The following is a 22,074-nucleotide window of genomic DNA, read 5'->3' as shown; positions in this document are numbered from 1 at the left end:
CCTCAGTAGTAGTTAATGTGCCCGAAGTGATTGCAGTCTGGATCCGTCACTGAACATCAGGACTCTGAGTCCCCCCCGTTCCTGAGGGCTGAGATCTGGGCTGAGGCTGAGGGGGCTCTGCTCTGCGTGGGGATGGATCAGGGCTGGTCTGTGACCTGCAGGGGTCGTTGGGTCCAACTGAGGTGCCCGCTGCTGCTGTGTACGTGAGGGCCTCACCAGGAGATCTGAAGAAGGTGTGGGAAAATGCACGTGTTGGTCTCTGTGTGGGAGTTTACTGTCCTGAGCCCCTCCTGGGACAGTGGGCAGCAGGGGACTGTCTGTTCCACATGCTGAGGTCTTCCCTGTGTGTGTGGTGGTGACTCAGGAAGGGGCTGTGTCAATTCTAAGCATTAAACAGCCTGTTTCCAGCTTTGAAGATCGACCTCTAAAGACTCACGTTGTCTGAGGAAGAAGCCCAGAAGAGGAGGGAGAGGAAAGAAAAGGAGTCAGAAATGGCTCTTTCTCAGGTAATGTCATATTCTCAGTTGATTTTTCTGTCTATTCTTCCTGAAATGCTCTTATTTGGACTCGGTAAATTTGTCTGACTCTGAAGTATCCCGCCTGACACCAGTACATTCACACCCACCCAGGTCCTTCCCTCAGGGCCTGTCATCTCCACTTAGATCCCATCTCCCCATGACCCAGTGACCTGGAACTTGTGAAGAGGCTCCGCTGGGTGTAGTCCTGGACAGGGCTTCACACCCACAGATTCAGACGTGGTGTCAGTGCTACTGGGCAGCAGGGATTGCTTAGGGCCCCATCAGGATGCACTGTCTGCTCTCTGTAAACCAGGATAAAGAAGCTGCACATGGAAGTCAGGTATTAATATGCACAATAGTGGGGTAAAATCTGGAAAATAGACCAGTAAGCGGAAATTCTTTCTGACTTTTTCCAAGGCAATTGAAGCTAAATGACTGAGTCACTTTGTTCTAATCCTAATGATTGAGAATGAAATGGAATGGGAATTCAGAAGCAGACTTAAGTGATGATGGGTGTTTTATTGCTTCATTGAATTTAAACTGTGAAATCAACCTAAATTTCTGACAGTTGGAAGTTCTTTAAGTCACTTTCATCACCTCCATTCCTCAGAAGTTGTCTTTTTACTCTGTGGATTATATCCTTTTACACACAGAATTTTTTATCTTTGATGCAGGTATGTTTCCAGCTTCACTCTTTTTTAATTAATTTATTTTTTAAAATATTTTTAAAAATATTTATTTGTTTATTCATTTATTTGGTAGTGCTGGGTCTTTTTTTTTTTTTTTTTTGAAGTTAAGCAACTTTATTGAAAATGCACTGGAGAGCAGGGAAAGATTTGTTTTTTTTTTAAAGGTCAAGTCTTGCATTTATTTATTTATTTTTGGCTGCATTGGGTCTTCGTTGCTGCGTGCGGGGGCTACTCTTCGTTTCAGTGCGTGGGCTTCTCGTTGCGGTGTCTTCTCTTTCTGCGGAGCACGGGTTCTAGGCGCGCGGGCTTCAGTAGCTGTGGCACACGGGCTCTAGAGCGCAGGCTCAGTAGTTGTAGCGCACGGGCTTAGTTGCTCCGCGGCATGTGGGATCTTCTCGGACCAGGGCTCGAACCCGTGTCCCCTGCATTGGCAGGCGGATTCTTAACCACTGCATCACCAGGGAAGTCCCAGTGCTGGGTCTTAGTTGTGGCATGTGTGGTATCTTTATTGCAGCATACAGGATCTTCGTTGCTGCGTGCGGGATCTTTTAGTTGCGGCATGCAGACTCTTAGTTGTGGTATGCATGTGGGATCTAGTTCCCTGCCCAGGGATCAAACCTGGCCCCCTGCATTGGGAGCACAGAGTCTTAACGACTGGACCACCAGGGAAGTCCCCAACTTCATTCTTTGTTTTTTAATATAAATTTATTTATTTATTTTTGGCTGCATTGGGTCTTTGTTGCTGTGCGCAGGCTTTCTCTAGTTTTGGCGAGTGGGGGCTACTCTTCATTGCGGTGCGTGGGTGTCTCATTGTGGTGGCTTCTCTTGTTGTGGAGCACGGCTGTAGGCACACCAGCTTCAGTAGTTGTGGCACCCGTGCTCTGTAGTTGTGGCTCGTGGGCTCTAGAGTGCAGGCTCAGTAGTTGTCGTGCATGGGCTCTGCAGCATGTAGGATCTTCCTGGACCAGGGCTGGAACCCACGTCCCCTGCATTGGCAGGCAGGGTTTTAACCACTGTGCCACTGGGGAAGTGCCTTTTTTTTTTTAGTTATTTTTTAAAATGTTTATTTATTTACTTATTTATATTTTTGGCTGTGTCGGGTCTTAGTTGCACCAAGCGGCCTCTTCGTTGCGGTGCACATGCTTCTCTCTAATTGTAGCACTGGCTTCTCTCTAGTTGTGGAGTGTGGGCTCTGTAGTTGTGGCACTCGGGCTTAGTTGCCCTGCGGCATGTGGGATCTTAGTTCTCCGATCGGGATCGAACTGGCGTCCCCTGCATTGCAAGACTGATTCTTAACCACTGGACCACGAGGGAAGTCCACCCCCACCAGGTTCATTCTTTTGCTAGTAGGTATCTATTTTCTCAGTACCATTTCTTACTGAGACTGTCCTTTCCTCTTTGTGTAGTCTTGGCATCCTTGCCAGTACATTTTTTGTATTTACCAAGGATTATTTCTTAGTTTTCTAATCTGCTCCACTGGTTTATGTATCTGTGTTTATGCCAGTACCACATCATCTTGATTACTTTGTAATATGTTTTGAAATCTAAAAGTGATGGCCTCTACCTTCTTTTTCAAGAGTATTTTGGCTATTTTGGGTCCCTTGTGATTGCCTATGAATTTTAGCATTATATTTTCTGTTACTCCAAAAATTGCCATTGAAATTTTGATTTGGATTCCATTGAATCTATAGAACTCTCTTGGTAATACAGTGATTTTTAGACTATTAACTTTTCCAATCCATGAGTGCAAAGTGTCTTTCTATTTATTTGTATCTCCATGGATTTCTCTTAGAACTTTTAGTGGTTTTCAGTTTACACGTCTTTCCCCTACTTGGCTCATTTTTTTCCTCTGTATTGTATCCCATTGATGCTTTAGAAAATAGGATCGTTCTCTAATTTTCTGTTGACATTGTTCATTGTGTATAGAAATGCAACTGGGGACTTCCCTAGTGGTCCAGTGGTTAAGTGCTCCTATTGCAGGGGGCCCGGGTTTGATCCCTGGTCAGGGAACTAGATCCCACATGCATGCCACGACAAAGAGTTCGCATGCTGCAACTAAGAGCTCGCATGCTGCAACTAAGACCCGGAGCAGCCAAATAAATAAATCAACAAATATTAAAAAAAACAAACAAACAAACCCAGAACTACTGTTTAAAAAAAATAATAAAAGAAATGCAACTGATTTTTGCATTCTCATTTTTTATGCTGCAACTTTTCTAACGTTGCTCTTTGGAGTAGTAGTTTTCTCTTGGAATCTTTTTGATTTCTACATATAAAACTTGTCGCCTAAAAATAAGATAATTTTACTTCTTTTTCAGTTTGGATAACTTTGAATTTTTTCTTGGTGTCCAATGGCTCTGTCTGGGACGTTCAGTAGTTTCTTGAACAGTAGGGTGGAGTGTGCATCTTTCTCCTTTTTGTTGTAATCATTTAGCAGTGTGGACTTCCCTTTTAGTACAGCTTTCACTGTCTGTTAGAAATTTTCGTATGTAGTTTTTTTGTTTCCATTCAAGTATTCTTACATTTTCCTTGTGATTTCTTCTTTGGTGTTTGCTTCTTTAAGAATGAGCTGTGTAATTTCCACATTTGGCAGATTTTCCTGTTTTGCTTCCGCTTTCTATTTGTAATTTTATTTCCTTGTGTTTAGAGAAGATACTGTTTATGATCTCAGTCTTCTCTCATTTATTCAGATTTGTTTTGTGGGAGATGTGGTCTGTCCTGGAGAATGTTTTACGCATGTTGGAGAAGGATGTGTTTTCTGCTGCTGTTGTTGGGTGGAGTGTTCTGTACATGTCTGTTAGGTACACTTGTACTGTAGTGTTTTTCAAGTCCTCTGTTTCCTTATTGATCTTCTTTTTGTTTCCATGTGTAGGTAAACCCAGGATATTGAAATCTGCTACTAATGTTGTGCTATCTATTTCTCTCTTTATTTCTGTTAAGATTTGCTTCATTTTAGGGTGAGCAATGATGTTAGATGTATACATATTTATAATTGTTCTAGCTTTTGGTAATTTTACCCTTTTACTGTTATATAATGTATTTTGTCTTGTGTTTGTGTACTTATTTTATTTTGTCTGATATAATGTAGTCACCCCTGCTGTCATTAGGATGGAATTTTTTTTTTCCTTTCACTTTTTGCCTTTCCATGTCCTTATATTTGTGAATGTTAACAGTTCCAACTCTGACACACTCTCTCTGTGTTTCTTGTTCTTGGTCTCTGTTTTCCTCCTGTTACTTCCTCTAGTGGTCCCTGCTCAAGCACTCTGTACAGTGATGAAAGGCAGGAGCCCTGGCCAGCCCCCTTCACTCCACTGTAACTTCAGAGAGAATGCACTGAGTGTTTCCTTGTTCTTCTTTTGTTTTTTAATTTAAAAAAAATTTTTTGGCCGCACCTCGTGGCATGTGGGATCTTAGTTCCCCAACCACAGATCCAACCCATGCCCCGTGCTGTGGAAGCGTGGAGTCTTAACCACTGGACCGCCAGGGAAGTCCTGAGTGTTTCCTTCTTATTTCCTTCTTATCGTATCATTTGGTGAAGTGTTCTTGCTTAATTACAATATATTTTTTCCATATTCTTATTTGTCATGACTTTTAATTCTCCAGGAATTGTTAACTTTATTTTTGTGATAATTTGTTTCTTAATCTGTGGAAATTATGCATAATACTAATAAAATTTATAATGTTGCATCAATGTTTTATTAGTAGGAAAAACAAACTTTTTATGGCTTTTGTTAATGCCTGCTTATGTATGTTTAAATGGAGAAAAATGGTATGTATATTTTTGAATATAATTATTTTATTGAGATTGCCCTTAAAGTATTCTGTTTTTTTCATGTTAGTACCACTTAGTAGAGTTGATACTTTTTCATCTCGCCAAAACTTCTGATATTCAAATGAATAAAAATGAGTATGAAAAAAAATGCAAAAATATGTCCTGAGACAACACCCCTCATTGTGACTTTTGTTTAAAGCCACTGTGGCCTTTGTCATTTCTGAACTCACAACTCATACCCGTAACTCACCTAGATATTGAATATCACTTAGTGTTTAAAACATAATGTGTAATACTTCTGCATAGACAACGAATTATTGAATTTTATTTGTATGTATTATATTTCATGTATTGTGCACAAATATGAAAAATCATGATTTTATGAAAAAGCATAAGAAATAAAACTTAGAGACGTACAATTTGCTCTGAATCCCTTTACATAGATCTGTCAGAATACATACTTCAACTGAATTGACCCATACCCTTCTCTTGTCATTTGGTGTGAAAATGAGAACTCTCCTCAGGGCCCCTTGGTGAAATGTGTTTTCGTTTCAGGGACTGTTAACATTCAAGGATGTGGCCATAGAATTCACTGAGGAGGAGTGGGAATGCCTGGACCCTGCCCAGAGGGCCTTATACAGGGATGTGATGTTGGAGAACTACAGGAACCTGATCTCCGTGGGTGAGGATAACTTCCCTCTAGATATTGCCATCTGCCCTTGGGTATCTTTGCATTTTCCCTTCTGTGCCTCTTGGGAGCACCTGTTTTTCTTGACTGATCTAAAATGCCTGCTGACCGAGATATGAAAACCTTCAGGATGCAGCATCAGGAGTTTAAATTTTTATTTAGTTATTTACTTTATGGCCTGACTGCACAGCACGGCCTGTGTGATCTTAGTTCCCCGACCAGGCCGCAAACCTGTGTCCCCTGCAACCCTGCATTGGAAGCACGGTGTCTTAACCACTAGACCACCAGGGAAGTCCCGGCATCAATTTAAACCTAACTTTCCTCAGATGATCTGTCCACTTCATGATACATCAGGAGATGTTTTAGAGCTTACATATTTACAAAGTTCATTGGAAGTTTTGGACATACCCACTTTCCTGTTTTCTACCCATGTGCTTTTGAGTTAGGAGTTGTAGGAAGTGAGCTGCATTTCTGCTTTTTCGTTTTTTTTTTTGAATTTAATTTATTTTTTTATACAGCAGGTTCTTATTAGTCATCCATTTTATACACATCAGTGTATACATGTCAATCCCAATCTCCCAATTCATCACATCACCACCCCCACCCCCCGCCACTTTCCCCGCTTGGTGTCCGTACGTTTGTTCTCTACATCTGTGTCTCAATTTCTGTCCTGCAAACCGGTTCATCTGTACCATTTTTCTAGGTTCCACATATATGCGTTAATATACGATACTTGTTTTTCTCTTTCTGACTTACTTCACTCTGTATGACAGTCTCTAGATCCATCCACGACTCTATACAAATGACTCAATTTCGTTCCTTTTTATGGCTGAGTAATATTCCATTGTATATATATACCACATCTTCTTTATCCATTCGTCTGTCGATGGGCATTTAGGTTGCTTCCATGACCTGGCAATTGTAAATAGTGCTGCAATGCACATTGGGGTGCATGTGTCTTTTTGAATTACGGTTTTCTCTGGGTATATGCCCAGTAGTGGGATTGCTGGATCATATGGTAATTCTACTTTTAGTTTTTTAAGGAACCTCCATACTGTTCTCCATAGTGGCTGTATCAATTTACATTCCCACCAACAGTGTAGGAGGGTTCCCTTTTCTCCACACCCTCTCCAGCATTTGTTGCTTGTAGATTTTCTGATGATGCCCATTCTAACAGGAGTGAGGTGATACCTCATTGTAGTTTTGATTTGCATTTCTCTAATAATTAGTGATGTTGAGCAGCTTTTCATGTGCTTCTTGGCCATCTGTATGTCTTCTTTGGAGAAATGTCTATTTAGGTCTTCTGCCCATTTTTGGATTGGGGTGTTTGTTTCTTTGATATTGAGCTGCATGAGCTGTTTATATATTTTGGAGATTAATCCTTTGTCCGTTGATTCATTTGCAAATATTTTCTCCCATTCTGAGGGTTGTCTTTTTGTCTTGTTTATGGTTTCCTTTGCTGTGCAAAAGCTTTGAAGTTTCATTAGGTCCCACTTGTTTATTTTTGTTTTTATTTCCATTACTCTAGGAGGTGGATCAAAAAAGATCTTGCTGTGATTTATGTCAAAGAGTGTTCTTCCTATGTTTTCCTCTAAGAGTTTTATAGTGTCCAGTCTTATATTTAGGTCTCTAATCCATTTTGAGTTTATTTTTGTGTATGGTGTTAGGGAGTATTCTAATTTCATTCTTTTACAGGTAGCTGTCCAGTTTTCCCAGCACCACTTATTGAAGAGACTGTCTTTTCTCCATTGTATATCCTTGCCTCCTTTGTCATAGATTAGTTGACCATATAGGTACGTGGGTTTATCTCTGGGCTTTCTATCTTGTTCCATTGATCTATGTTTCTGTTTTTGTGCCAGTACCATATTGTCTTGATTACTGTAGCTTTGTAGTGTAGTCTGAAGTCAGGGAGTCTGATTCCTCCAGCTCCATTTTTTTCCCTCAAGACTGCTTTGGCTATTCGGGGTCTTTTGTGTCTCCATACAAATTTTAAGATTTTTTGTTCTAGTTCCGTAAAAAATGCCATTAGTAATTTGATAGGGATTGCATTCAATCTGTAGATTGCTTTGGGTAGTATAGTCATTTTCACAATATTGATTCTTCTAATCCAAGAACATGGTATATCTCTCCATCTGTTGCTATCATCTTCAATTTCTTTTATCACTGTCTTATAGTTTTCTGCATACAGGTCTTTTGTTTCCCTAGGTATGTTTATTCCTAGGTATTTTATTCTTTTTGTTGCAATGGTAAATGGGAGTGTTTCCTTAATTTCTCTTTCAGATATTTCATCATTAGTGTATAGGAATGCAAGAGATTTCTGTGCATTAATTTTGTATCCTGCAACTTTACCAAATTCATTGATTAGCCCTAGTAGTTTTCTGGTGGCATCTTTAGGATTCTCTATGTATGGTATCATGTCATCTGCAAACAGTGACAGTTTTACTTCTTCTTTTCCAATTTGTATTCCTTTTATTTCTTTTTCTTCTGATTGCCATGGCTAGGACTTCCAAAACTATGTTGAATAATAGTGGTGAAAGTGGACATCCTTGTCTTTTTCCTGATCTTAGAGGAAATGCTTTCACTTTTTCACCATTGAGAATGATGTTTGCTGTGGGTTTGTCATATATGGCCTTCATTATGTTGAGGTAGGTTCTCTCTATGCCCACTTTCTGGAGAGTTTTTATCATAAATCGGTGTTGAATTTCGTCAAAAGCTTTTTCTGCATCTATTGAGATGACCATGTTGTTTGTTTTTTTTTTAAATTTATTTTATTTGTATTTATTTTTGGCTGTATTGGGACTTCATTGCTGTGCGCGGGCTTTCTCTAGTTGCGGCGAGCGGGGGCTACTCTTGATTGTGGTGCACAGGCTTCATTGTGGTGGCTTCTTTTGTTGTGGAGCACGGGCTCTAGGCATGCAGGCTTCAGTAGTTGTGGCACGTGGGCTCAGTAGTTGTGGCTCACAGGCTCTAGAGCACAGGCTCAGTAGTTGTGGCACATGGGCTTAGTTGCTCCGCGGCATGTGGGATCTTCCCAGACCAGGGCTCGAACCCGTGTCCCCTGCATTGGCAGGCAGATTCTTAACCACTGCACCACCAGGGAAGCCTGGTCATATGGTTTTTATTCTTCAGTTTGTTCATATGGTGTATCACATTGATTGATTTGCATATATTGAAGAATCCTTGCATCCCTGGGATAAATCCCACTTGATCATGGTGTATGATCCTTTTAATGTGTTGCTGGATTCTGTTTGCTAGTATTTTGTTGAGGATTTTTGCATCTATATTCATCAGTGATATTGGTCTGTAATTTTCTTTTTTTGTAGTATCTTTGTCTGGTTTGGGTATCAGGATGATGGTGGCCTGATAGAATGAATTTGGGAGTGTTCCTTCCTCTGCAATTTTTTGGAAGAGTTTGAGAAGGATGGATGTTAGCTCTTCTGTAAATGTTTGTTAGAATTCACCTGTGAAGCCATCTGGTCCTGGACTTTCGTTTGTTGGAATATTTTTAATCACAGTTTCAATTTCATTACTTGTGATTGGTCTGTTCATATTTTCTATTTCTTCCTGGTTCAGTCTTGGAAGGTTATACCTTTCTAAGAATTTGTCCATTTCTTCCAGGTTGTCCATTTTATTGGCATAGAGTTGCTTGTAGTAGTCTCTTAGGATGCTTTGTATTTCTGTGGTGTCTGTTGTAACTTCTCCTTTTTCATTTCTAATTTTATTGATTTGAGTCCTCTCCCTCTTTTTCTTGATGAGACTGGCTAATGGTTTATTATCTTCTCAAAGAACCAGCTTTTAGTTTTATTGATCTTTGCTATTGTTTACTTTGTTTCTATTTCATTTATTTCTGTTCTGATCTTTATGATTTCTTTCCTTCTGCTAACTTTGGGTTTTGTTTGTTCTTCTTTCTCTAGTTCTTTTAGGTGTAAGGTTAGATTGTTTATTTGAGATTTTTCTTGTTTCTTGAGGTAGGCTTGAATAGCTATAAACTTCCCTCTTGGAACTGCTTTTGTTGCATCCCATAGGTTTTGGGTCGTCGTGTTTTCATTGTCATTTGTCTCTAGGTATTTTTTTGATTTCCTCTTTGATTTCTTCAGTGATCACTTGGTCATTTAGTAACGTATTGTTTAGCCTCCATGTGTTTGTGTTTTTTATGTTTTTTTCCCTGTAATTGATTTCTAATTTCATAGCGTTGTGGTCAGAAAAGATGCTTGATACGATTTCAATTTTCTTAAATTTACTGAGGCTTGATTTGTGACCCAAGATGTGATCTCTCCTGGAGAATGTTCCATGCGAACTTGAGAAGAACATGTAATCTGCTGTTTTTGGATGGAATGTCCTATAAATATCAATTAAATCTCTCTGGTCTATTGTGTCATTTAAAGCTTGTGTTTCCTTCTTTATTTTCTGTTTGGATGATCTGTCCGTTGGTGTAAATGAGGTGTTAAAGTCCCCCACTATTATTGTGTCACTGTTGATTTCCTCTTTTATAGCTGGTAGCAGTTGCCTTATGTATTGAGGTGCTCCTATGTTGGGTGCATATATATTTATAATTGTTATATCTTCTTCTTGGATTGATCCCTTGATCATTATGTAGTGTCCTTCCTTGTCTCTTGTAAACATTCTTTAAAGTCTATTTTATCTGATGTGAGTATTGCTACTCCAGCTTTCTTTTGATTTCCATTTGCATGGAATATTTTTCCATCCCCTCAACTTTCAGTCTGTGTGTGTCCCTAGGTCTGAAGTGGGTCTCTTGGAGACAGCATATATATGTGTCTTGTTTTTGTATCCATTCAGCAAGCCTGTGTCTTTTGGTTGGAGCATTTAATCCATTCACGTTTAAGGTAATTATTGATATGTATGTTCTTGTGACCATTTTCTTAATTGTTTTGGGTTTGTTTTTGTAGGTCCTTTTCTTCTCTTGTGTTTCCCACTGAGAGAAGTTCCTTTAGCATTTGTTGTAGAGCTGGTTTGGTGGTGCTGAATCCTCTTAGCTTTTGCTTGTCTGTAAAGCTTTTGATTTCTCCATCGAATCTGAATGAGATCCTTGCCCGGTAGAGTAATCTTGGTTGTAGGTTTTTCCCTTTCATCACGTTAAGTATATCATGCCACTCCCTTCTGGCTTGTAGAGTTTCTGCTGAGAAATCAGCTGTTAACCTTATGGGAGTTCCCTTGTATGTTATTTGTCATTTTTCCCTTGCTGCTTTCAATAATTTTTCTTTGTCTTTAACTTTTGCCAATTTGATTGCTATGTGTCTCGGCGTGTTTCTCCTTGGGTTTATCCTGTATGGGACTCTCTGTGCTTCCTGGACTTGGGTGGCTATTTCCTTTCCCATGTTAGGGAAGTTTTCGACTATAATCTCTTCAAATATTTTCTCAGGTCCTTTCACTCTCTCTTCTCCTTCTGGGACCCCTATAATGTGAATGTTGTTGCGTTTAATGTTGTCCAAGAGGTCTCTTAGGCTGTCTTCATTTCTTTTCATTCTTTTTTCTTTATTCTGTTGTGCAGCAGTGAATTCCACCATTCTGTCTTCCAGGTCACTTATCCATTCTTCTGCCTCAGTTATTCTGCTATTGATTCCTTCTAGTGTATTTTTCATTTCAATTATTGTATTGTTCATCTGTTTGTTTGTTCTTTAATTCTTCTAGGTCTTTGTTAAACATTTCTTGCATCTTCTCGATCTTTGCTTCCATTCTTTTTCCGAGGTCCTGGATCATCTTCACTTTCATTATTCTGAATTCTTTTTCTGGAAGGTTGCCTATTTCCACTTCATTTAGTTGTTTTTCTAGGGTTTTATCTTGTTTCTTCATCTGGTACATAGCCCTCTGCCTTTTCATCTTGTCTATTTTTCTGTGAATGTGGTTTTTGTTCCACAGGCTGTAGGATTGTAGTTCTTCTAGCTTCTGCTGTCTGCCCTGTGGTGGATGAGGCTATCTAAGAGGCTTGTGCAGGTTTCCTGATGGGAGGGACTGGTGGTGGGTAGAGCTGGCTCTTGCTCTGGTGGGCAGAGCTCAGTAAAACTTTAATCCACTTGTCTGCTGATGGGTGGGGCTGGGTCCCCTCCCTGTTGGTTGTTTGGCCTGAGGTGACCCAACACTGGAGCCTACCCAGGCTCTTTGGTGGCACTAATGGCGGACTCTGGGAGGGCTCATGCCAAGGACTACTTCCCAGAACTTCTGCTGCCAGTGTCCTTGTCCTCACGGTGAGACACAGCCACCCCCCGCCTCTGCAAGAGACCCCCCAACACTAGCAGGTACGTCTGGTTCAGTCTCTATGGGGTCAGTGCTCCGTCCCCTGGGTCCTGATGCGCACACTACTTTGTGTGTGCCCTCCAAGAGTGGAGTCTCTGTTTCCCCCAGTCCTGTCAAAGTCCTGCAATCCAATCCCGCTAGCCTTCAAAGTCTGATTCTCTAGGTATTCTTCCTCCCGTTGCCAGACCCCCAGGTTCAGAAGCCTGATGTGGGGCTCAGAACCTTCACTCCAGTGGGTGGACTTCTGTAGTATAAGTGTTCTCCAGTTTGTGGGTCACCCACCCAGCAGTTATGGGATTTGATTTTATTGTGATTGTGCCCCTCCTACTGTCTCATTGTGGCTTCTCCTTTGTCTTTGGATGTGGGGTATCTTTTTTGGTGAGTTCCAGTGTCTTCCGGTCGATGATTGTTCAGCAGTTAGTTGTGATTCCAGTGTTCTCGCAAGAGGGAGTGGATTTCTGCATTTTAACTGTTCCCTGTGTATGCAAAAGGAGGCAAGCAGTGGGTAAGTTTCTGAAATATTTTTCTAGATCCCTCAGTAGTGTCCTCAATCCTTAGCTGAATAACGAACCATGATTCTGGAAAAGCCACAGCAAACCATGTTTCTTTTTTCTCAGGTGTAGGACTTTCTGTTTATCATCTGAATATTTTACCCATATTGTAGCATGAGGCAGAGTGCTGGGCTGTGGAGAGTGACATGAATGCAGCTTGGGGATGTATCAAAGTGTGAACACAGGTCAGATCTCAGAAGGGCAGAAGGGAAGCCTCATTATTAATGGTGTTTGGGAACCCTGCCCTAGTCAGACGGTTATAGGGCTCTGTCCTTCAACACGTAAAATGTATTCTATCACCCTCCAGTGGGTCTGCCGCTCAAACAGACACAGAAGCACAATTTTTATCACGATCTAAGACACTCGCCATCTGGCTCCTGCGAACTTGCTGTTGCTTGTCTTTGAGGAGCATGAGGCAGGCTGTTTTATGGAGGTCCCTTGCCTTGTCATCTCTCCTTCAGGGCATGATTCCACTGGACGCTCAGTTGTCAGTCCAGTCGCCAATCCCTGAACATTTCCTGCTTCCGTCCCCATTTTATATTTTTAGGAAGCCTCATCAGAAGATGGGAAAACACTGGCTGCTCTTTGATTCCATCTGGCACCTCAGAACCTGCATTAATCTGTCTCAATCCCTGTCTTCTTGTTTAGATCCCTGAGCCATTTCTGTTTTAAAAAAATTTTTAAATTTGTTTTTGGCTGTGTTGGATCTTCATTGCTACGCACGGGCTTTTCTCTAGTTGCGGCAAGTGGGGGCTACTCTTTGTTGTGGCGTGCGGGCTTCTCGTTGTGGTGGCTTCTCTTGTTGCGGAGCACAGGCTCTAGGTGCGCAGGCTTCAGTAGTTGTGGTGCGCAGGCTTCAGTAGTTGTGGCATGTGGGCTCGGTAGTTGTGGCTCATGGGCTCTAGAGTGCAGCCTCAGTAGTTGTGGCACACGGGCTTATTTGCTCCATGGCATGAAGAATCTTCCCAGGCCAGGGCTCGAACCTGTGTCCACTGCATTGGCAGGCGGATTCTTAACCACTGCGCCACCAGGGAAGCCCTGTAATATTTTTCTGCTACGTACAAATCACTTCAAGCTATGTAGTGGAGTGGTCATCATGGATGTGAGAAAGTATCAACAGAGCCTGACTGATAAGTCTTTCCAGGTTTTTTTTCTGATTTTGAGGAATGCCACAAACCCATGTCTCAAAGTTACTAGAATTCCATTTTATCCCCATTCTCAATGACAATTGTCATCTCTGGTCTTTTTAATGAGAGCTATTCTCACAGGCATGATGTAATATCTCATTGTGGTTTTTATTATCATTCCTCCTGAGGGCACCTCTGAAAATTGGGAGGCTTCCTCCAGTTCAATCTCAATGCAATTTAAGAAAGAACTGGGGAGTCAAAGGCCAGCAAATTGTCATGAACTTTCCTACACTTTTTGGTTTAGTGTTTTTGGGATAGGCAATTGCTTGGGTGGTATGGCTTCTTAACTCGTTTGTAGAGTTTTCCCAAAGGCTTGTATGTTTATATATTGTTTTAAACTTGGGTTCCTCATGTGTTAATGAGTGCCTTTTGTTTACTTTTCTGCTATCCTGCTGATATCACTCCTCATTGGTTTCATTTTTTTCCTTGCAAAGCTAATGTTAAGAAATATAATGATATGATTTTTAGTAATTTGAGAGGTAGGCTAATTTTAATGTTTGATCACATGCAGCGTTAGCATGAACTTTTGATATTCTAAAGCCAATACATTTCTTTGTTTAAAGTATATTTATAGTTAATATTTTAGTAGCATTCTTTCTTGTGTTCACATTCTTTTTTTTTTTTTTTTTTTTTTTAATTTATTTATTTTTATTTATTTTTGACTGTGTTGGGTCTTCGTTTCTGTGCGAGGGCTTTCTCTAGTTGTGGCAAGCGGGGGCCACTCTTCATCACGGCGCGCGGGCCTCTCACTATCGCGGCCTCTCTTGTTGCGGAGCACAGGCTCCAGATGCGCAGGCTCAGTAATTGTGGCTCACGGGCCCAGTTGCTCCGCGGCATGTGGGATCTTCCCAGACCAGGGCTCGAACCCGTGTCCCCTGCATTAGCAGGCAGATTCTCAACCACTGCGCCACCAGGGAAGCCCTGTGTTCACATTCTTAACTAATGTAATCATATCCTTAAAATGCTCAGACTTTGGCTGTTAATATAACTAGAGAATATTTCATTTATTAATATTTAATTTTGATTTACAGATGATATAACATTTCAGAATGTTTTCTGCTTCTTCATGGGCACATAGTTTTATAGGAGTTATTTAGAAAAATATTTTCGTTATATCATGGACATTTTATAGCAATTACTCTATTACCACGAAAATAGTGTCAGGGCTCTTTTATGTCAGGCAAATTAGATTTAAAGTTATAGATAAATTTAATATCATATTACATGCTTCATAGATAACCACCATCCACAGCCACCATCAGTGAGCATTACGTTAAATTATAGTAGTAGCAGTCAGGGATTGTTGTGGTCCTCAGGAACTGTAATTTTTCTCCACAAACTCCTTTCTTTTTTCAGAATTATTCTTCCTTCCTCTGTGTCTTTGCCACTGGATTAGTTTCTACCCTATAGCATTGCATGTTTGAGATGTGAACATTTACTGCTTTTCCCCTTGCATATTCTTTTGCCTCAGCAAATTACTTTGCTGATGCCTTCCTGCTGCTAGAACTGTGGGCTTAGTGTAGTGTAAGAGTGTTGGGTGGGAGGGACACAGCCAGTCTCTAAGATGTGTTTTTTATTCTGACATACCATCTCCTAGAACCACAACATCAATTCAGCTGTGTTTCAATGACAGTGCACACTTGGTGAGTTGAGAATGTTTCTGAAAAACTTTGTTCCCATTTACCAATTCCCACAGACAATTACAAGTTCCTAATGGACATCACTAGAGTGTAGTAGAGACTTTCCCTTTTTTATGACCCCTGAAGGCAGTCGGGGGTTCACATGGAGGAAACAGAAAACTCAAAGGTCTTACACTGGTTAGTGATGTTAAATATATTTTCTTTTTCCTACTTTTATTCTGTATATTGATTTTAGTGAAACGTCTCTTACTCTTTTTGCCCATTATCTAATTTTGCAGCCCCGTTCCATCAAGGCAGGCCAAGGGACCAGTTTTGGCAAATAAGTTGTGAGTGGAAGTAATGAATTTCTCATCTGAATCACCAAGTCTGTATTTTTAATAAGTCACAATATCACACCTAAGAATTCTGATTTTACAGATATACCCAGGGTGTATGTAAACATTTATCCACTTTAACATGCTGTAAAAAATTGTCAATAGAAGCATTTTTTCCTAACAGCCAGAACTTTTAACTTTGAGCTAATTTCTGTACACCTGTAGAGTTCAGATGGAGATCCTTTTTTTTCCCCCCCACTATAAATATTCTTTTGACTAGCACCAGTTTTTCAGTTATTCTTTCATTAAATTGTCTTGGTGCCTTAGTCTGGTGGGCTGCTTGGGTTGAGGGTCATCTTAAAAATATGTTTTCTCACACTTAAGTCCAGATGCACATCCTGGTTCTCTCACTGGTTTCTTTGTCTATTGAGGTCATGTACATAATCCTCTGAGTCTACTTCCTTTCCTTGAAAAATCTTGATAATTTTCCTCAAGCCTTTTCAAAGGAATAAGTACTGTTAGATGGCTTTGAATAGTGTATTTTTTATAGTAAAAACTCAAGTTATTTTGGCTGAAAAGATATATTATTATTCTGTTATTTTTATTATACTATCTCTTTGTCTGCATTATATCTTGTATACCTTATTTTTGCAGTTTGTTCCCGACAATATTGTATCTGACCATAATTAAATAAATTTACAAGTTGCTCATTCTTCATTACATGTATGCCAGAGCCAATGAACTGGATGTTTAAGGTCCCTGCATATGTAGGGAGTTGCTCATTTATTGGCTGCTCATATAACTGGAGAATGTTTCATTTATTGATAATTAGTTTATTTAATTTTGATTTCCAGATGGTGATCTTACAGATGTTTTATGCTTCTTCATGGGTACATAGTTTTATAGGAGGTTTTTAGAAATATTTAGTTGTTTTAAAAAAATGTTTTATTGGTACTTCTCTGGTTGTCCAGCAGTTAAGACATCTTGTTCCCAATTCAGGGGGCACTGGTTCGATCCCTGGTCGGGGAACTATGATCCCGTATGCCACATGGGCCTGGTCAAAAAAAAAATTTTTTTTTTAAATAAAATTCTTCATTTTCTCTGTGTTATATTTGTTTCCCCGTTCTAAAGTGGCAGTCATTTAGATTATTCATTAGATAAGCTAGTTTTGGTTTATTTACTGTTAACAATATAGTTTTGGTTCTTCAGCATTTATTCATGTATAATAAGTATTCTGAAAAAATATATACATACACACACACACACACACACACACACACACACAGACACACATATAGCTTAATATCCTTTTCTCCTCGAGTAAAGATTACCAGTATGTATGTTTACTGATAATTGGTATGTGCTTTGGCATCATGGGTGAAAACTACCCTTTGAGAGCTAACAGCAGTTTTCCCAGCGTGAGCATTTTTGTCATAGGTTGTTTAAGCATGCCATAAAACGACTGGAAGTGCCTCTGATGACTTTAGCTTTAGTAAAGAATCATCCCTGTTGTGTGTCTACAAATTGCAATACCATGGTTGGTGAGGTTCATAACTTTGCTTGGTAGACGTATTATTTGGTTTAGCGTGGTTTATTTAACCTGAAACATTTATTCATGAATTGTAATGAATGGGATACTTAACCGTTCTTTGTATCTTGTAGATATCTCTTATATGCACGTGATTGAGATACTACAACTGAAAGCAAATACTGATAGAGGAGAAGTATTCCAAACAGTGATGTCAGAAAGACATGAAAGGAATGAAATGAAACATTTTTACCTCAGCGATGTGCAAGAAAATATATATGACTTGGTGTCTCAGAAGAGAGACGAGGAAAGTAATTACAAACGAATACCTATAACCCATAACGAAAATCTCCCTGAGAAGGGAGATCAACATGTTAGGAGTGTTGCAGGAATCAAGCCTATTGAAAACAGGCTGGCATTAAGGTTTTGGGTTGAACTGCATATATTTAAAAGTGAAGAGAAGGTTGATGAATTTATTCGAGTGGACAAGGATATCAGGAGTAGTGCCTCATTTTCACCACTTGAAGGAACTTCTTCTAGTGTGCAAAACAACATTTCTAATACATATGCGAGTGGTTTTGTGCGTCCTTCAGTAGTGACACAAGAACAAGAAGCACACAGGGAAAGATCTTACAAATGTAATCTGTGTGGCAAAACCTTCCTTCAGGGATCATACCTCAAAAGACATCAGATCTTCCATACAGGAGGGAAAGTACATAAATGTGATGATGTATGTGAAAAAGTCTTTACTCACAATTCATACCTTGCAAGTCATCAGAGAACTCATACTGGAGAGGAACCTTACAAATGTAATGAGTGTGGGAAAATCTTTCATTACAGCTCAGAACTTGGAAGACATCAGTTTCTCCATACAGAAGAGAAATTACATAAATGTGATGTATGTGAAGATGTCTTTATTCGAAATTCATTCCTTGCGAGATATCAGAGAAATCATAATGGGGAGAAACCTTATAAATGTAATGAGTGTGGCAAATTCTTTAATCAAAAAGCATACCTTACAAAGCATCAGAGAGTTCATAATGAAGAGAAGTCTTACAAATGTAATGTGTGTAGCAGGGTCTTCAATCGAAATTCAAATCTTGAAAGTCATCAGAGAATTCATACTGGAGAGAAACCTTACAAATGTAATGACTGTGGCAGGTTCTTTTCTCAAAAGCCAAACCTTGGAAAGCATCAGAGAGTTCATACTGGAGAGAAACCTTACAAATGTAACAAGTGTGGGAAAATCTTTCATTACAACTCAAAACCTGGCAGACATCAATTTCTCCATACAGAAGAGAAATTACATAAATGTGATGTGTGTGAAAATGTCTTTCCTCAAAATTCATTACTTGCAAGATATCAGAGAAGTCATACTGGGGAGAAACCTTATAAATGTATTGAGTGTGGTAAGTTTTTTAGTCGAAAAGCACACCTTAAAAGTCATAAGGGAACTCATACTGGAGAGAAACCTTACAAATGTATTAAGTGTGGCAAGCTCTTTAGTCGAAAAAGTAACCTAACAAGACATCAGAGAATTCATACGGGAGAGAAACCTTACAAGTGTATTGGGTGTGGTAAGTTCTTTAGTCGAAAAGCACACCTTATAAGACACCAGACAATTCATACTGGAGAGAATCCTTACAAATGTAATCAGTGTGCCAAGGTCTTTAGTGAAAAATCACACCTTGTAAGTCATCAAAAAATTCATACCGGAGAGAACTGATACAAATGTAATGAGTTTGGCAAAACCTTTTATCACATCTCAGCCCTCACTCAACACCTGAGAATCCATACAGGACAGAAATTATATTGGGTTGCCCAGAAGGTTCAGTTTTTTCTGTAAGATGGCTCTAGGAGCACTTAGTTGTCTTTAACTTCATTCAAACAGTTTTGTTAGATTTTATGTGACAGCTGCGATGTCAGCGTGCATTTTAAAAAAAGACATCAAAATCGGTGAATTTTTATGTAGCCATTTTAATATTGAAGATGGAGGGCTTCCCTGGTGGCGCAGTGGTTGAGAATCTGCCTGCCAATGCAGGGGACAAGGGTTCAAACCCTGGTCTGGGAAGATCCCACATGCCGCGGAGCAACTAGGCCCGTGAGCCACAATTACTGAGCCTGCACGTCTGGAGCCTCTGCTCCGCAACAAGAGAGGCCGCGTTAGTGAGAGGCCCGCGCATCGCGATGAAGAGTGGCCCCCGCTCGCCGCAGCTGGAGAAAGCCCTCGCACAGAAACGAAGACCCAACACAGTCAATAAATAAATAAATAAATAAATAAACCCAAAAGTTAAAAAAAAAAAGAATGAAATCCATTTTAAAAAAATATATATATTGAAGATGGAAGGAAAAAAGCAACCGAAACGCAAAAAAAGATTTGTGCAGTGTATGGAGAAGGTGCTGTGACTGATCGAACGTGTCAAAAGTAGTTTGCAAAATTTCGTGCTGGAGATTTCTCAGTGGGTGATGCTCCACGGTCAGGTAGACCATTTGAAGTTGATAGCGATCAAATTAAGACATTAATTGAGAACAATCAACGCTATACCACGTGGGAGATAGCCGACATACTCAAAATATCCAAATCAAGCATTGAAAATCATTTGCACTAGCTTGGTTATGTGAATTGCTTTGATGCTTGGGTTCCACATAAGTTAAGCAAAAAAAAAAAACCCTTCTTGACCGTATATCTGCATGCGATTCTCTACTTAAACATAATAAAAAGTTCTGTTTTTAAAACAAATTGTGATGGGTGATGAAAAGTGGATACTGTACAATAATGTGGAATGGAAGAGATCGTGTGGCAAGCAAAGTGAACCACCACCAACCACACGGAAGGCTAGTCTTCATCCAAAGAAGGTGATGTTGTGTCTAGAGTGGGACTGGAAGTCCTCTATCATGAGCTCCTTCCAGAAAACCAAACGATTAATTCCAACAAGTACTGCTCCCAGTTATACCAACTGAAAGCAGCACTTGATGAAAAGCATCCAGAATTAGTCAACAGAAAACGCATAATCTTCCATCAGGATAACGCAAGACCACATGTTTCTTTGATGACCAGGCAAAAACTGTTACAGCTTGGCTGGGAAGTTTTAATTCATCCGCCATATTCACCAGACATTGCACCTGTGGATTTGTTTATTTCAGTCTTTACAAAATTCTCTTAATGGAAAAAATTTCAATTCCCTGGAAGACTGTAAAAGGCACCTGGCACAGTTCTTAGCTCAAAAAGATGAAAAGTTTTGGGAAGATGGAATTATGAAGTTTCCTGAAAAATGGCAGAAGGTAGTGGAACAAAAGGGTGAATATGTTGTTCAATAAAGTTCTTGGTGAAAATGAAAAAAATGTGTCTTTTATTTTTTCTTAAAAGCAGAAGGCACTTTTTGGCCAACTCAATATAAATGTGATGAATTTGACAAAGTCTATAGTTGAAATTGAGACCTTGCAATTCATCAGAGAATTCATAATGCAGAAAAATCTTTAAAAGGTAATGAGTGGGGCTTCCCTGGTGGTGCAGTGGTTGAGAATCTGCCTGCCAATGCAGGGGACACGGGTTCGTGCCCCGGTCTGGGAAGATCCCACATGCCACGGAGCAACTGGGCCCGTGAGCCACGATTACTGAGCCTGCGCGTCTGGAGCCTGTGCTCCGCAACAAGAGAGGCCGCGACAGTGAGAGGCCCGCGCACCGCGATGAAGAGTGGTCCCCACTCGCTGCAACTGGAGAAAGCCCTCGCACAGAAACGAAGACTCAACACAGTCATAAATAAATAAATTAAAGAACGTGAATTTCTTTAAAAAAAAAAAAAAAGGTAATGAGTGTTGGAAAGCCTTTAGTGAGATCTCAACCCATACTACAAATCAGGTAATAAATACAGAGGGGAAATCATATTAATGTGATATATGTGGAAAGGTCTTCTTTCAAAATTGACACTTTAGGGACATCCCTGGCGATCCAGTAGTTAAGACACAAATGTAATGTGTGTGGCAAGGCTTTTACCCAAAGATCACAAGGTGGGACATACTGGAGTGATACCTTATAAATGAAATGAGTGTGACAAAACCTTTTCTTGACTTCAAGTATTAGTTAACAGCAGACAGTCCATTGAAAAGAAACCCTTCAAATGTATGAGCAGAGGCTTTATCCAGGCCTCACAATGCACTAGATTTCTCAATATATATCTTTGAGAGAAACCACACAAAGCAGTATGTATGCTAAGGCTTGTACCTGAAGATCAACGCTCTGAAACATAGAGAATGTATTTTGAAGAGCAACATTTCAAATGTCATGAATGTTGTAAAATTTTTCATCAGCTATCCACACCTTTGTTGTAATGAGAGCATTCATACAGGTCAGAAACTATAGGTATTTGCTGAACATGGAAAGAAATTGACACAACAGTGCATCCTCAGGGTTCACCAAAGAACTCATATTGGGAGGGAATCCTTACAAATGTAAGGATTCCCTTACGTTAGGTAAATTTTTTGAATTAGGTAAATTTTTTGAGCAATTCTTAAAACAGACGACATATCAGAGAATCCATACTAGGAATAAATGTCTTATCTGTCCAAGGTTAATGTGAGATACTATATGCTGCAGAATCATTGCAAGTGACAATACGTTAAAACGTTTGACATGATGTTTATAGTACCAGAAGAAGGACATATGTAGAAGTATGCCAGTATCTTCTCTGTATAAATATGTAATTATTGGAGTTCTTTTGAAAAGGCTACATTATATTTATACCTTTCAACCTGAAGTTTGAAGTCTTTTTTTAAAAATAAATTTATTTATTTATTTTTGGCTGTGTTGGGTCTTCGCTTCTGTGCGAGGGTTTTCTCTAGTTGTGGCAAGCGGGGGCCACTCTTCATCATGGTGCGCAGGCCTCTCACTATCGCGGCTTCTCTTGTTGCGGAGCACAGGCCCCAGACGTGCAGGCT

General features: G+C 39.8%; 2 protein-coding genes across 2 annotated transcripts in view; both read left to right on the top strand.

The window, feature by feature from the left end:
• LOC103016606 (zinc finger protein 525-like) overlaps window positions 1-22,074 on the top strand; it is a 103,886-nt gene that overhangs the window by 56,958 nt on the left and 24,854 nt on the right. The window lies entirely within an intron of this gene.
• LOC103014926 (zinc finger protein 83-like) lies at window positions 245-20,585 on the top strand. The gene is made up of 4 exons (XM_057533535.1): window positions 245-506; window positions 5,535-5,661; window positions 12,309-12,424; window positions 17,274-20,585. Exons 2-4 carry the CDS (start codon window positions 5,588-5,590, stop codon window positions 18,863-18,865), a joined length of 1,782 nt encoding a protein of 593 aa, XP_057389518.1. The 5' UTR covers window positions 245-506; window positions 5,535-5,587; the 3' UTR covers window positions 18,866-20,585.

This window comes from Balaenoptera acutorostrata, chromosome 19 (assembly GCF_949987535.1).
Source record: "Balaenoptera acutorostrata chromosome 19, mBalAcu1.1, whole genome shotgun sequence".
NCBI classification, from domain to species: Eukaryota; Metazoa; Chordata; class Mammalia; order Artiodactyla; family Balaenopteridae; genus Balaenoptera; species Balaenoptera acutorostrata.
Note: the sequence above shows the minus strand (reverse complement) of the source record. Positions and strands in the feature narration are given on the sequence as shown.

Bases quoted from the DNA above. Each gene is read 5' to 3' on its own strand.
- LOC103014926 (XM_057533535.1), top strand. From the start codon at position 5,588: ATGCCTGGACCCTGCCCAGAGGGCCTTATACAGGGATGTGATGTTGGA. The intron at 5,662-12,308 runs GTGAGGATAACT...GGTGAGTTCCAG, and splicing joins CAGGAACCTGATCTCCGTGG to TGTCTTCCGGTCGATGATTG. The intron at 12,425-17,273 runs GTAAGTTTCTGA...TGTATCTTGTAG, and splicing joins CAAAAGGAGGCAAGCAGTGG to ATATCTCTTATATGCACGTG.